Source organism: Nomascus leucogenys, chromosome 12 (assembly GCF_006542625.1).
Source record: "Nomascus leucogenys isolate Asia chromosome 12, Asia_NLE_v1, whole genome shotgun sequence".
NCBI classification, from domain to species: Eukaryota; Metazoa; Chordata; class Mammalia; order Primates; family Hylobatidae; genus Nomascus; species Nomascus leucogenys.
Genome location: NC_044392.1, coordinates 45,837,526 through 45,853,487, shown reverse-complemented (window position 1 = coordinate 45,853,487; position 15,962 = coordinate 45,837,526). Strand labels below are relative to the sequence as shown.

General features: G+C 43.6%; 1 protein-coding gene and 1 non-coding gene across 6 annotated transcripts in view; both read right to left on the bottom strand.

Moving 5' to 3' along the window:
* The window catches only part of ASH1L (ASH1 like histone lysine methyltransferase), a 234,754-nt gene that overhangs the window by 21,408 nt on the left and 197,384 nt on the right, over window positions 1-15,962 (bottom strand). For all 5 annotated transcript variants that reach the window (XM_030824301.1, XM_030824299.1, XM_030824300.1 and 2 more), the window contains 5 exons: window positions 15,570-15,776; window positions 15,297-15,443; window positions 4,889-4,997; window positions 2,166-2,330; window positions 1,897-1,991 (listed from right to left, as the gene is read on the bottom strand). In XM_030824301.1, the coding sequence (XP_030680161.1) occupies window positions 1,897-1,991; window positions 2,166-2,330; window positions 4,889-4,997; window positions 15,297-15,443; window positions 15,570-15,776 (723 nt within the window). The remainder of the gene's footprint in view (window positions 1-1,896; window positions 1,992-2,165; window positions 2,331-4,888; window positions 4,998-15,296; window positions 15,444-15,569; window positions 15,777-15,962) is intronic.
* On the bottom strand, window positions 3,295-3,401 carry LOC115837702. The gene has a single exon (XR_004032762.1). It is a non-coding gene; the product is annotated as a U6 spliceosomal RNA (small nuclear RNA).

Here is a 15,962-nt window from a genome sequence, read left to right as displayed (position 1 = left end):
GCTCTGTCACCCAGGCTGGAGTGCAGTGGCGCGATCTCGGCTCACTGCAAGCTCCGCCTCCCAGGTTCACACAATTCTCCTGCCTCAGTATCTCCGAGTAGCTGGGACTACAGGCGCCCACCACCACGTCCAGCTAATTTTTTGTGTTTTTAGTAGAGACGGGGTTTCACCGTAGTCTCGATCTCCTGACCTCGTGATCCGCCCGCCTCGGCCTCCCAAAGTGCTGGGATTACAGGCGTGAGCCACCGCGCCCGGCCTGAACAATTATTTTTAAGTTACTTCAAAAAATTTAAATTATTGGCAGGGCGTGGTGGCTCACGCCTGTAATCCCAGCACTTTGGGAGGCCAAGGCGGGTGGATCACAAGGTCAGGAGATTGAGACCATCCTGGCTAACATGGTGAAACCCCGTCTCTACTAAAAAATACAAAAAATTAGCCAGGTGTGGTGGCACGCGCCTGTAGTCCCAGCTACTCGGGAGGCTGAGGCAGGAGAATGGTGTGAACCCAGGAGGCGGAGCTTGCAGTGAGCTGAGATCGTGCCACTGCACTCCAGCGTGAGCAACAGAATGAGACTCCATCTCAAAAAAAAAAAAAAAAAAATTAAGTTATTTAAAAATTTTGGGCCAGGTATGGTGGCTCACCCCTGTAATTCTAGTACTTTGGGAGGCCGAGGCAGGTGGATCACCTGAAGTCAGGAGTTCGAGGCCAGCCTGGCCAATATGGTGAAACTCCATCTCTACTAAAAGTACAAAAATTAGCTGGGTGTGGTGGAGTGCACCTGTAATCTCAGCTACTCAGGAGGCTGAGGCAGGAGAATTGCTTGAACCCGGGAGTTGGAGGGTGCAGTGAGCCGAGATTGTGCCATTGCACTGCAGCCTGGGTGACAGAGTGAGACTCCATCTCAAAAAAAAAAAGCAAGGTCTTTCCATGTTGCCCAAGATGGTCTTGAATTCCTGGGCTCAAGTAATTTTCCTACCTCAGCCTCATGAGTAGATGGGTCTACAGGGATATGTGGAAATGTTATTTCATTTAGAAATTAGGGAACATAAGATGGTCTGGTGTGCTGGCTCATATCTGTAATCCCAATGCCTTGGGAGGTGGGGGCGGGAGGATAGCTTGAGCCCAGGAGTTTAGGACCAACCTGGGCAACATAGTGAGACCTTGTCTCTACAAAAAATTAAAAAAAAAAAAAAAAATTAGCCAGGTGTGGTGGCACGCGCCTGCAGCCCCAGCTACTTGGGAGGATGATGCAGGGGGATCACTTGAGCCCAGGAGTTGGAGGCTGCGGTAAACCATGATTGCAGTGAGCCAGGCCTCTGTATTCCAGCCTGGGTGACAGAGTAAGATCCCAGCTCTACAAAAAAAAAAAAAAAAAAGAAAGATTAAAAAAAAAAAAAAAAGGAAATTAGGTAAGATAAAAATGTATTTCCTTGGCCAGGTGTGGTGGCTCATGCCTGAAATCCCAGCACTTTGGGAGGCAGAGGTGGGTGGATCACAAGGTCAGGAGATTGAGACCATCCTGGCTAACAGAGTGAAATCCCATCTTTACTAAAAAAATACAAAAAAAAATTAGCCAGGCATGGTGGCGGCTGCCTGTAGTCCCAGCTACTCTGGAGCCTGAGGCAGGAGAATGGCGTGAACCTGGGAGGTGGAGCTTGCAGTGAGCTGAGATTGCTCCACTGCACTCCAGCCTGGGCAACACAGTGAGACTCCATCTCAAAAAAAAAAAAAAAAAAAAAAGATTGTATTTCCTCCATCCAAGTTCACAGATCCCCTGAACTCTTTGGCTTAAGACAAAAGAAAGTGGATCAACAATACAGAAGTTTCATCATTTTTTACACAGATAAGCAATCATATAACTTAAAAAGAACATGGATAAGGATATTTCCTTTTTACCTTTCACGATTGGACATTGGCTTCATCTGTAATTGGGGGGTCAATCTAGTTGGGGTGTTGATATTTTCACTGGGTTCCTCAGAGAGATGGCCTCTCTGAAAAAGAGATGGATCAGATTAGAGATTTAAAAAAATATCAGTCAGAAATAATCTCCAAGAATATTAAAACCACTCTTAAGATGCCACCCTCTGGTAATTCCCTTATTCCAGCAATTGCCTCTAAGCATCTCATGAACAGCTTTTGGGGAAAGTCATTAGATAATTATTCACCCTTTTCTTCAGCTTGTGCTTAGACTTTCTCTTCTCTTTTGACCGTCCAGATTTTTTGTGTGTGGCCATGGGCTGGCTGTTTTTGCTGCTGGTGAGTCCATTCACACGCTGACTCTTGCCTCCGATGATTCCTCGACATTTCTCAAAGCCACACTTACAAAGTTGCTTTGAAGGGAGAGAATAATTTTTTTATTTTTATTTTTTTGAGGCAGGGTCTTTCCTGTCACTCAGGCTGAAGTACAGTAGTATGATCATGGCTCACTGCAATCTCAACCTCCTGGGCTCAACTGATCCTCCTACCTCAGCCTCCCCAGTAGCTGACATTACAGGTGCGTGCCACTATGCCAGGCTAATTTTTGTATTTTGTGTAAAGACAGGGTTTCGCCACGTTGACCAGGCTGGTCTCGAACTCCAGGGCTCAAGCAACTCTCCCACCTTGGCCTCCCAAAGTGCTGGGATTACAGGTGTGAGCCACTGTGACCAGCTGAGAATAATTTTTTTTTTAGCTTGCCGTCTCATTTACTAGCTTAAAGAGGATTCCTGAGCCATTTGGACACACATTAAGTATAAATCAAGAAATTTGCATATAGGGGAAAACAGCTGATTGAGAGTATAAATAGAAATGGGTTTCCACTGGAATAGAAATGATGGATTAAATTTTAGGAAAACTTCTTCCCCAGAAAAGTTAACTGATTGTAGACCAAAAATGACAGGGCAATCTCTTTCTTCAAAGTAATTGGGCACTATGTTTCTCAGACAGGTGGAGTACAGAGTGAAAAACTGTCCTCTCCTATATACTTCCTTAAAAAAAAAATTTAAAAAGGCCAGGTGTGGTGGCTCATGCCTGTAATCCCAGAAGTTTGGGAGGCCAAGGTGGGCGGATCACAAGGTCAGGAGATCGAGACCATCCTGGCTAACATGGTGAAACCCCGTCTCTACTAAAGAAAATACAAAAAATTAGCTGGGCGTGGTGACAGGCACTTGGTCCCAGCTACTCGGTAGGCTGAGGCAGGAGAATTGCGTGAACCTGGGAGGCAGAGCTTGCAGCAAGCCGAGCTCATGCCACTGCACTCTAGCCTGGGCGACAGAGCGAGACTCTGCCTCAAAAAAAAATTAATTAAAAAAACAAACAAACATGAAATGCTTCAGTAATCTGTTTGTCATCCTTGCATAGGGGCCATGCTAATCTTCTCTGTATCATTCCAATTTTAGTATATATGCTGTCAAAGCAAGCACTTAATTAAAAAATTTGGCTGGGCCTGGTGGCTCAGGTCTGTAATCCCAGCACTATGGGAGGCTGAGATGGGAGGATCGCTTGAGTCCAGGAGTCTGTGACCAGCACTGACAAAAGAGAGAGACCCCATCTCTACAAAAAATTAAAAAAAAAAAAAAAAATTAGCGAGGCACAGTGGCACATGCCTGTGGTCCCAGCTACTCAGAAGGGAATGGTGGGAAGACTGCTTAAGCCCAGGAGATTAAGGCTACAGTAAGCCATGATCACATCACTGCATTCTAGTGTGGGCCACAGAACGAGATCCTGTCTTAATAACAAAAAATTTTAAACATTTTAGAGAAGGGGTCCCGTTCTGTGGCCCAGGTTAGCCTTGAACTCCTGGGCTCAAGTGATCCTCCTGCCTCAGCCTCTTTAGTATCTGGGACTGTAGGTAGGTATGCACTACTGTGCCCAGGCTCCCATGTACTTCTTTTCTTCCTTTTTTCTTTTTCTGAGTTGGAGTCTCGCTCTGTCACCCAGGATGGAGTGCATTGGTGCAATCTCTGCAACCTCCGCCTCCTGGGTTCAAGCGATTCTCCTGCCTCAGCCTCATGAGTAGCTGGGACTACAAGCATGCACCACCATGCCCAGCTGACTTTTGTATTTTTAGTAGAGACAGAGTTTCACCATATTGGTCAGGCTAATCTCAAACTCCCGACCTTGTGATTTGCCTGCCTTGGCTCCCAAAGTGCCGGCATTACAGGCACGAGCCACCACACCCAGCCTCTTTTTTTGTGTTTGAGACAGGGTCTTGCTCTGTTCCACAGGCTGCAGTGCATTGGCGTGGTCCTGGCTCACTGCAACCTCCACCTCCCAGACTCAAGCAATCTTCCCACCTCAGCCTCCCAAGTAGCTGGGACTACAGGCACATGCGATCACACTTGGCTAGTTTTTGTATTTTTTTGGTAGAGACAGAGTTTCACCATGTTACCCAGGCTGGTCTTGAACTCCTAGACTACAAGCAATCCGCTTGCCTCAGCCTCGCAAAGTGCTGGGATTACAGGAATAAGCCATTGCGCCTGACCTCCCATATACTTTTTTTTTTTGAGACAGAGTCAGTCTTGCTTTGTCGCCCAGGCTGGATGGAGTGCAATGGTGCAATCTTGGCTCAACGTAATGCAACCTCCGCCTCCAGGGTTGAAGAAATTCTCCTGCCTCAGCCTCCCCAGAAACTGGGATTACAGGTGCGCACCACCACGTCCAGCTAATCTTTGTATTTTTGACACTTAGGGTTTTGTCATGTTGGCCAGGCTGGTCTTGAAATTCTGAGCTCAAGTGATCTGCCCACATCTGCCTCACAAAGTGCTGGGATTAAAGGTGTGAACCACTGTGTCCAGCCTCCCACATACTTCTTAATGGCTCCAAGTCAATCATGTTTACTAAAAGCTCATGTTATTACAGCATTGTAAGGGATAAAGTTCAATCTCCCTCTAGGATGTATTATTCTTACCTGTTTTTCCACATTGAAGGAATGAAAGTTATAATCATAAGTGAGTTCAGTCCCAGCTGGCATGTCTTTAAGAGCATAGAGTCCAATCCGGTATACTCCATTAACAGACCTGAAAAGAGAGAAAACAGAGTTATAAAGGCTGGAATTTTTTTTTTTTTTTTTGAGACGGAGTCTCCCTCTGATGCCAAGGCTGGAGTGCAGTGGTGCGATCTCGGCTCACTGCAACCTCCGCTTCCCGGATTCAAGCGATTCTCCTGCTTCAGCCTCCTGAGTAGCTGGGACTACAGGTGTAAGCCATCACACCTGGCTAATTTTTGTATTTTTAGTAGAGATGGGGTTTCCCCATGTTGGCCAGGCTGGTCTTGAACTCCCGACCTCAGGTGATCTGCCCGCCTCGGCCTCCCAAGTGCTAGGATTACAGGCATGAGCCACCACGCCCAGCCTCCACTTTTAATCTCTTTTCTATCCTTGGCAGCCTGTATAATGCTGCCAGAGTAAGAATCCTAAATAATTTTTCTTGAAAACATGGTCTATTTTGTCAATTGGGCTTTAACTTTTCCTGCTTGGTATTCAAAGTCCTAAAATATGGCTTGCCTGTATTCCCAGCACTTTGGGAGACTGAGGTGGGAGGATCACCTGAGGCCAAGAGTTCAAGACCAGACCAGGCACGGTAGCTCACGCCTGTAATCCCAGCACTTTGGGAGTCCGAAGCAGGTGGATCACCTCAGGTCAGGAGTTTGAGACCAGCACAGCCAACATGGCAAAACCGTCTCTACTAAAAATATAAAAATTAGCCAGGCAAGGCCACACGCAGTGACTCACACCTGTAATCCCAGCATTTTGGGAGGCCAAGGAGGGCAGATCATGAGGTCAGGGGTTCAAGACCAGCTTGGCCAACATAGTGAAACTCCGTCTCTACTAAAAATACAAAAATTAAGGCCAGGTGCGGTGGCTCACACCTGTAATACCAGCACTTTGGGAGGCTAAGGCAGGCAGATCACAAAGTCAGGAGTTCGAGACCAGCCTGACCAATATGGTGAAACCCCATCTCTACTAAAAACACAAAAATTAGCCGGGCATGGTGGTATGCACCTGTAATCCCAGCTACTCAGGAGGTTGAGGCAGGAGAATAGCTTGAACCTGGGAGGCGGAGGTTGCAGTGAGTCAAGATCGCACCACTGCACTCCAGCCTGGGTGACAGAGTGAGACTCCATCTCAAAAAAAAAAAAAAAAAAAAAAAAAGAAAAAAAGAAAAAAATTAGCCAGGCATGGTGGCATGTGCCTATATTCCCAGCTACTTGGGAGGCTGAGGCAGGAGAATCGCTTGAACCCGGGAGGCTGAGGTTGCGGTGAGCCGAGATCCCGCCACTGCACTCTAGCCTGGGCAACAGTGCGAGACTCCAACTCAAAAAAACAAACAAACAAAAACTAGATGGGTGTGGTGGCGCATGTCTCCAATCCCAGCTACTTGGGAGGCTGAGGCAGGAGAATGACTTGAACCCCTGAGGCAGAGGTTGCAGTGAGCTGAGATCATGCCACTGCATTCCAGCCTGGGCAACACAGGGAAACTCCGTCTCAAAAATAAAAAATAAAAAGGGTTTAGTTCACTTATTAAATGAGTTAAAATTACTTTTTATGGCTTACCTATACAAATCTTTCAGTTCTACCAATCTCTTATCACATGAGTGCCTCTCTTGTTCTATTATATGTAAGGTAATGATCATTTAGTATTTTAGGTGTTTTTTTGTTTATTGTTTTTGAGATGTAGTCTCGCTCTGTCGCCAGGCTGGAGTGCAGTGGCGCAATCTCGGCTCACTGCAACCTCCAACTCCTGGGTTCAAGAGATTCTCCTACCTCAGCTTCCTGAGTAGCTGGGATATAGGCACGTGCCACCACGCCCAGCTACTTTTTCGTATTTTTAGTAGACACAGGGTTTCACCATGTTGGCCAGTACGGTCTCAATCTCCTGAGCTCGTGATCCGCCCGCCTTGGCCTCCCAAAGTGCTGGGATTACAGGCATGAGACACCGCGCTTGACTGTATTTTAGGTGTTCAGGAGTTTGTGACTCGCCTGGGCAACATAGTGAGACCTTATCTCAACATATTAAAAAAAAAAAGAATATAGTCATTATCATTATAGCTAACATTTACTGAGTGCTTTTTATAATATTTTATATTAACTTATTTCATCCTCCTAACAATTATATAAAAATATGTACTATTATTATTATAACCCTCATACTACAAATGAGGAAACTGAGGCACACAGAGACACTTGCCCAAAGTTACACAGCTGATAACTTGAGGAATCAAGTTTCAAACTGACACTGTGGCTTCAAAATCTTAACTACCATGCCATACTGATAACAAGTTATACCATTAATTCTCAAAACAATCCTATAGAAAAAACCCCAATCCTACAAGATAGGCATTATGATATCTATTTTATATAAGAAGTATATATGCCTCAGAGTTTGTTTAGTTATATAGCAATTAAGTGGCATTCAAACCCAGGGGATTAAAACCCAGGCTGTTTGACTCCTTAGCCTTTTTCTTCTTGTCTCCTTACCAATGTGGAACACATTAAGGGTTAGCTTAGATACTGCCCTATTACATGTAACCTTGCCTAAAATTTTTAGTTTTTAGTATTTTTCTTTCCTGAATTCAGAAAGCATTTTAAAAAAAAATTTTATTTTATTTATTTTTTGAAATGGAGTTTTGCTCTTGTTGCCCAGGCTGGAGTGTAATGGCGTGAACTCGGCTCACTGCAACCTACACCTCCTGGGTTCAAGCGATTCTCCTGCCTCAGCCTCCCAAGTAGCTGGGATTACAGGCACATGCCACCACGCCTGGCTAATTTTGTATTTTTAGTAGAGATGGGTTTTCTCCATGTTGGTCAGGCTGGTCTCGAACTCCTGACCTCTCGTGATCCACCTGCCTTGGCCTCCCAAAATGCTGGGATTATAGGCGTGAGCCACCGTGCCTCGCTAATTTTTTATTTTTAAATAGAATCTCACTCTTGTACAGGCTGGAGTACAGTGGCGCAATCTCAGCCCCCTGCAACCTCTGCCTCCCGGGCTGAAGCGATCCTCCCACCTCGCCACCATGACCAGCTAATTTTTGTATTTTTAGTAAAGACAGGGTTTAGCCATGTTGCACAGGCTGGTCTCAAACTCCTGAGCTCAGGTGATCCACTCTCCTCAGCCTCCCAAAGTGCTGCCATTACAGGCATGACCCACCGAGCCCAGCTGCAGAAAGCATTTTAAATGTGTACCAGGAGTTGGCAAACTCTGGTCCACAGGTCACTGCTCCCATCTTTGTAAATAAAGTTTTATAGGTGCAAAGCCAACAAGTTTGCTGATATATACTGTAAGTTTTCTATTTTTTGAGACAGAGTCTTGATCTGTCACCTACCCTCACGCCTGTAATCCCAGCACTTTGGGAGGTCTAGGCGGGCAGATCACTTGAGGCCAGGAGTTCGAGACCAGCCTGGACAACATGGCGAAACACTGTCTCTACTAAAAATATAAAAATTAGCCAGGTGTAGGGACGCACGCCTTTAGTTACAGCTACTCAGGAGGCTGAGGCACGAGAATCGCTTGAACCCAGGAGGCGGAAGTTGTGGTGAGCCAAAATGGTGCCACTGCACTCTAGCCTGGGTGACAGAGCAAGACTGTCTCAAAAAAACGAAAACAAAAAACCAAAAAAAGGTTATCTTCTTGCCGGGTGTGGTGGCTCATACCTGTAATCCCAGCACTTTGGGAGCCTGAGGAATAAGGATCGCTTGAGCCCAGGAGTTTGAGACCAGCCTGGGCAACATGGCAAAACTCCATCCCTATAAAAAAATACAAAAATTAGCCAGGCATGGTGGCATGCGCCTGTGGTCCCAGCTACTTGGGAAGCCCAGGTTGCAGTGAGTCAAGATCGTCCCACTGTACTTCAACCCTGGTGACAGAGTGAGACCCTGTCTCCAAAAAAAGGGGAGAAAAAGATATCTTCTAGGTGACATTCTTGCTGCACAAGTCTAGCATAAACACTCATTTCTGCTAGGGACACGCTTAGGATTAGAGTTGCTGGTTTACCGGATATGTTTAGCTTTGGTAGGTTGTGCCATTTTTTGAAAGTGGTTATACCAATTTACACTTCTACCAGCAAATCTAAGGTATTTATGCTGCTCTACCCTTGCCAATACTGTCAGTCTTTAATTTTTGACATTTTGGAGGGTATGTAGTGGTTTTCCAATTTAGTTTAATATTTCCCCTAATAACCGTATCTAACATATTAAGCGCTTTTGTATATTTATTGACCACTTTTATACTCTTTTAAAAAGTACCTATTCTTTTACCTATTTTAAAAACTGGCTTGTCAGGCCCGGCATGGTGGCTCATACTTGCAATCCTAACATTTTGGAAGGCTGAAGCGGGCTGATTTATTGAGCCCAGGAGTTCAAGACCAGCCTGGACAACATGGCACAACCCTGTCTCTACAAAAAATACAAAAAATTTAACCAGGCATGGTGGCGTGTGCCTGTAGTCTCAGCTACTCAGGAGGCTGAGTCAGGTGAATGGCTTGAACCTGGGAGGAGGAGGCTGCAGTGAGCCAAGATCATACCACTGTACTCCAGCTCTGTCTTAAAAAAAAAAAAAAAAAAAAAAAAAGGCTGCTCCGTGCTTATGGAGTAGCCATTCTTTTATTCCCTTACTTTCTTAATAAACTTGCTTTCACTTTATTCTATGTACTCACCTTGAATTCTTTCTTGGAGATCCAAGAACCCTCCCTTGGAGTCTGGATCAGAACCCCTTTCCGGCATCTTTCTGGCAACCACGAAGGGATGATACTTAGGAGACCCACAACCCAAAGGAAATAGACTGCAACACTGATTGGCTGACTTTTGAGTCAAGGAAAACTTTTGAGTTATTGACAGCTTTTTTTTTTTTTTTTTGAGATGGAGTTTTGCTCTTGTCGCTCAGGCTGGAGTGCAGTGGCACGATCTCAGGTCACTGCAACCTCCACCTCCTGGGTTAAAGCGATTCTTCTGCCTCTGCCTCCTGAGTAGCTGGGACTATAGGTGTATGCCACTATGCCTGGCTGATTTTTTTTTTTTTTTTGTATTTTTAGTAGAGATGGTGTTTCACCATTTTGGCCAGGCTAGTCTCGAACTCCTGACCTCAGGTGATCAACCTGCCTCAGCCTCCCAAAGTGCTGGGATTACAGGCATGAGCCACCATGCCCGGCATATTGACAGCTCTTAACAATTGAGTAAAACTCCTGCGAACAAAATTTGAAGGATGTTTGTTTCTCTCTACCTCATTTCTCCAAAATCTGGAAACAAGTTGATACAATTGGAGAAACTGGTTATTTTACCAAGGCTTTGATTGGAATGGAGTGTTCTATTAAGGAACCAAACTTGGCTTAGAGAGCCAATAAAAGTCCCTTGGGAAAACTGGCCTCATACCTTTTCTACACAGTCCCTGTATAGGGTTCCTGACCCGTAATATCAACTTTTGTCAGAACTATGAATGGCCCTCACCATACTGATGCTGACTGATCTCTTCTCTACCTTGGATACAAGAGACCCTAATAGGCAGGAATATCATCACCCCTATTCAACCTGAAGAAATTACTAAAGATGGATCTTCACCCCTGTTTACCCCTAAGGATTAAGGGTTCTCTTATAAAAGGGAGGGGGAAAATGTCAGAAGCGTTTAAACCAGAGCGACTCCATCTTGTATGGAGGTTGGGTAAAATTAGGCTGAGATCTGCTGGGTTGCATTCCCAGTAGGTTAGACATTCTTAGTTACAGGGTAAGATAGGAGGTTGGCACAAAACACAGGTCATAAAGACCTTGCTGACAAAACAGGCTGCAGTAAAGAAGCTGGCCAAAACCCATCAAAATCAAGATGGCAATGAGAGTGACGTCTGGGTGTCCTCACTACTACACTCCCATCAGTGCCATGGCAGTTTACAAACACTATGGCAACGTCAGAAAGTTACCCTATATGGTCTAAAAAGTGGAGGAACCCTTAGGTCTGCGAATTGTCCACCACTTTCCCAGAAAACTCATGTATAATCCAACCCGTGTTTAGCATATAATCTATAAAGAATCATAAAGATGGGCAACCAGCAGCCCTCGGGGCTGCTCTGTTTATGGAATAGCCTTTCTTTTCTTTTATTCCTTTACTTTCTTAATAAACTTCCTTTCACTTAAAAAAAAATTGTCAACACTCAACCCTTGAACATTGCATATTTTTCCATTAATTTAGGTCATCTTTATTTTTTCCCAACTTTTGACAGCTTCTAGTATAGAGGTCCTACAAACTTTCATAAGATTTATTCTTAGGGACTAGTCTTTTATGAAGCTATTGTAAATTGTATTGGTTTTTATTTATTTATTTATTTATTTTGACACAGAGTCTTGGTGTGTCACACAGGCTGGAGTGCAGTGGCACGATCTCGGCTCACTGCAACCTCTGCCTCCTGGGTTGAAGCAATTCTCCTGCCTCAGCCTCCAATAGCTGGGACTACGGGCGTGTGCCACCACAACCGGCTAATTTTTGTATTTTTAGTAGAGACAGGGTTTCTTTCAGTCATTATGTTGGCTAGGGTGGTCTCGAACTCCTGACCTCAGGCAATCTGTGCATCTCGGCCTCTGAAAGTACTGGGATTACAGGCGTGAGCCATTGCAACTAGCCTGTAATGGGTTTGGTTTTTTTTTTGAGATCAAGTCTTGCTCTGTCGCACAGGCTGGAGTGCACTGGTGCGATCTCAGTTCACTAGAACCTCCACCTCCCAGGTTCAAGTGATTCTCTTGTCTCAGCCTCCCAAGTAGATAGGACTACAGGCGCATGCCACCGCACCCGGCTAATTTTTGTATTTTTAGTAGAGACAGGGTTTCACCATGTTGGTCAGACTGGTCTCAAACTCCTGACCTCATGATCCGCTCGCCTTGGCCTCCCAAAGTGCTGGGATTATAGGCGTAAGCCACTGCACCTGGCCTTGTAATGGTTTTTAAATTTCACTTTTTACTTGGTTGTTGCTAATATATTAAAATGTACTCAATACATTAATTTTTATATACTGACCATCTTTCCATTAATCTTGCTAAATTCACTTATGTCTGCAGAAATTTCCCATGTGTATAATAATGTCATCTGCGAATAATGGTAGTTAAATTTTTGTCATTTCTAATCTTTATACTTTTTTCCTTTTCTTATTGTATTGGTTAGAATCTTCAAATGTAGATATGACAGTGGATATCCTTATTTATGTATAATGGTAGCTAAAGATTTTTTAAAAATGGATTTCCTTTAGCAGATTTGTTAGTTCCTTTCTATTCCTAGTTTGCTGAGTTTTAATTATGAATGAGCGTTGAATACTGTTTAATGCTTTTTCTGCTTCTATTGAGACAATATATGATTTTTAGTCTTTAGTCTGTTAATGTGATAAAATTACATTGGTTTACACTGATTTTTGAATGTTAAACCAAACAATCTTTTATTCCTGGAATAAACCCCACATAGTCATGATGTATTAAGCTTTTTATTTGTTAAATTTTATTTGTTGATATTTTATTTAGGATTTTTGTGTCTATGTTCATGGAAGACACTGGCCTATATTTTTTACTGGTTAGATTTTAGAAGAAGGTAATGCTAGTTTTATAGAAGCAAAGAGTTCATAAGTGGTACTGCCATTATTTCTTCTTCGTCGTCTTCATTTTTTAAAATAGACACAGGGTCTCTGTCACCCAGGCTGGAGTGCAGTTGCATGATCACAGAAAACTACAGCCTGGAACTTCTGGGCTCAGGCGATCCTCCCACCTCAGTCTCCCAAGTAGCACCATCACACCCAGCTAATATTTAAATTTTATCTTTAAACTTTTGTTGAGACAGGTCTCACCATCTTGCCCAGACTGGTCTTGAACTCCTGGGCTCAAGCAATCCTCCCACCTCTACCTCTCAAAGTGCTGGGATTGCAGGTGTGAGCCACCGCATCCAGCCTATTTGTTCTTTAAGTACGTGGAAGAATTATCAGTGAAGACATCTGGTTCTCCAGGTTCTTTTGTTAGATATTTTTAGTTATATTTTCAATTTTGGGGGTACATGTGCAGATTTTCTATTTCGTCTTATGTCAGTTTTGGAAAGGTATGTTTTTCTCTTTTTTTTTTTTTTTTTTTTTTGAGACTGAGTCTCACTCTGTCTCCCAGGCTGGAGTGCAGTGGCATAATCTTGGCTCACTGCAACCTCCGCCTTGCGGGTTCAAGCAATTCTCTGCTACAGCCTTCTGAGCAGCTGGGATTACAAGTGCCCACCACCACGCCTGGCTAATTTTTGTATTTTTGGTAGAGACGGGGTTTCACCATCTTGGCCAGGCTGGTCTTGAACTCCTGACCTTGTGATCCACCCACCTCGGCCTCCCAAAGTGCTGGGATTATAGGCGTGAGCCACTGTGCCCAGGTGGAATGTTTTTCAAATAATTTGTTCATTTCATCTAACTTTTCAAATATAAAGTTGTTCACAGTAATTGATAAACAAACTGGTAAATTCACACAAAGGAGTATTATTCCACATTAAAAAGCAACAAACCACTAATGCATTCAACATGGATGAACTGCAAAAACATGTTTTTAACACGAAAGAGGCCAGACACAAAAGAATACATTCACATGAAGTTCTGGAATAGGTAAAACTCATCTGTGGCAATGGAAATCGGATCAGTGCTTGCTTTGGGGGATTGGGAGACTGACTTAAAAGGTAACTTTCTGAAATGACAAAGTATGTCATATTTTCATAGGGGTGTTGGTTATATGGGTATATACATTTGAAAAAACTAATGGAAATGTACGCTTAAGATCTATGTATTTCTTACAAAAATTAGCCGGGCATGGTGGTGGGTGCCTGTAGTCCCAGCTACTCCGGAGGCTGAGGCAGGAGAATGGCGTGAACCCAGGAAGCGCAGCTTGCAGTGAGCTGAGATTGCGCCACTGCACTCCAGCCTGGGCGACAGAGCGAGACTCTGTCTCAAAAAAAAAAAAAAAAGAAAGAAAAAAAAATTTATGTATTTCTGGATGGGCGTGGTGGCTCACGCCTGTAATCCTAGCACTTTGGGAGGCCGAGGCGGGCGGATCACAAGGTCAGGAGATCGAGACCATCCTGGCTAACAAAGTGAAACCCCGTCTCTACTAAAAATACAAAAAAGAAATTAGCCGGGCGTGGTGGCAGGCACCTGTAGTCCCAGCTACTGGGGAGGCTGAGGCAGGAGAATGACATGAACCCAGGAGGCAGAGCTTGCAGTGAGCTGAGATCACGCCACTGCACTCCAGCCTGGGCAACAGAGCGAGACTCCATCTCAAAAAAAAAAAAAAACAAAAAAAAAACTATGTATTTCTCTGTATATGAATTACACTTTAATTTTTAAAAACTTAACAAAAAACCCCAAAGTTGTTCATACTATTCTCATATAATCTTTTTAAAATTATTTTTTGGTGTGATATTTTTCCTTCTCAATTAGATGCTAATCTATTTGAGGGGAAGGGACCTCCAGATTCACTTATTTTTATTTCTCTTTGTGAGAAATGCACCAGGTATTTAATAAGCATGCAGTAGAGTGGCTGAATGAACTGATATGAGATGATCCATGTAACACAGTGCCTAGCACATAGTAAGAACTCAATAAATATTAGGTATTATTATTATTTTTTTGAGACGGAGTCTTGCTCTGTCACCCAGATTGGAGTACACTGGTGTGACCTCAGCTCACTGCAACCTCGGCCTCCTGGGTTCAAGTAATTCTCCTGCCTCAGCCTCCCAAGTAGCTGGGATTATAGGTACACGCTACGATGACTGGCTAATTTTTGTATTTTTAGTAGAGATGGGTTTCACTATGTTGGTCAGGCTGGTCTCAAACTCTTGGCCTCCCAAAGTGCTGGCATTATAGGCGTGAGCCAACGCACCCGGCCTATTATCATTATTTTTTGTTTCTGATTTTTTCTTGCTATGTTGCCCAGACTGGCCTCAAACTCCTGGGCTCAAGTGATCCTCTCACCTCAACCTCTCAAATAGCTGGGACTACAGGCATGTACCACCACCCTGGCTATCATCATCATCATTATTATATTTTTCTAGGACATAGATTCTGAAACTACTTGCATGCCAAACAAAAAAACAAACAAAAAAACCAAAAAAGCAAAACAAACAAAAAAAACAAAACACAAATAAAAACAAAAATATCTGTCTTGGGGTGAGAAGTTAGGGTGAAATGAAGCAGCTTACTCTGCCCGTGGGATCTGGGGTAATGGGGGAACAGCCTGAGCTGCTTTGTATAAGCTGACTGACACTGGAAAGATCAATCCCTTGCTGCACTCAATGCCTATTCTGCTGGATTCTTGGCTTCACCTTCTTCTGCTTCCTTACCATTTCTGCATTTCGCAATTTGGGTCACAGCTGTGGTTGATGAATCGGGCCTCATTTCCCATGCGGTAACTGTCAATCACCATCCCACTATCCAGGTTCAGGCAGTAGTGGTCACTGTGATTATGATACTGCTCAATCATCCTGTTCCTAAAGCGAAGATAAATGATTGAAAGGCAATTAAAGAGTAGCTGAAAGTAAATTTCAAATCTTCCATTCTCCATTCTAATCTTATACCTTGGCATTTTATTAGAGTACCATCATTTACCACTGTACCTGAACTCCTGTTCGCTGACAACCTCCCCTAGGTATTCAATGATGAACTGCCCAGCTTTTAGGGGCTCTTTGGTTCTGATTCCCCAACCTTTTTCCTCAGCTCGAAATCGTTCTAGACATTGCACCCATTCATGCCTCTGTATCCTCTGGTTACAGCATTGCTCGCCACATGGGCAAGTGTTGGGGGAACACTCAGCAAAGATCATTCTAGAAAAAAAAGGAATAACTGTACATCAATTTACATGATACATACCTTGATGCATCCATTTTTAAATTTTACAAACACTTAAAAATGAATACATGAAATTCATTTTTATTTAATAAAAGTACCCAAATCACTAAGATTAAAATAATAAATGTCAAAAATTAATAATATTCAGAATTTCCAAGTCA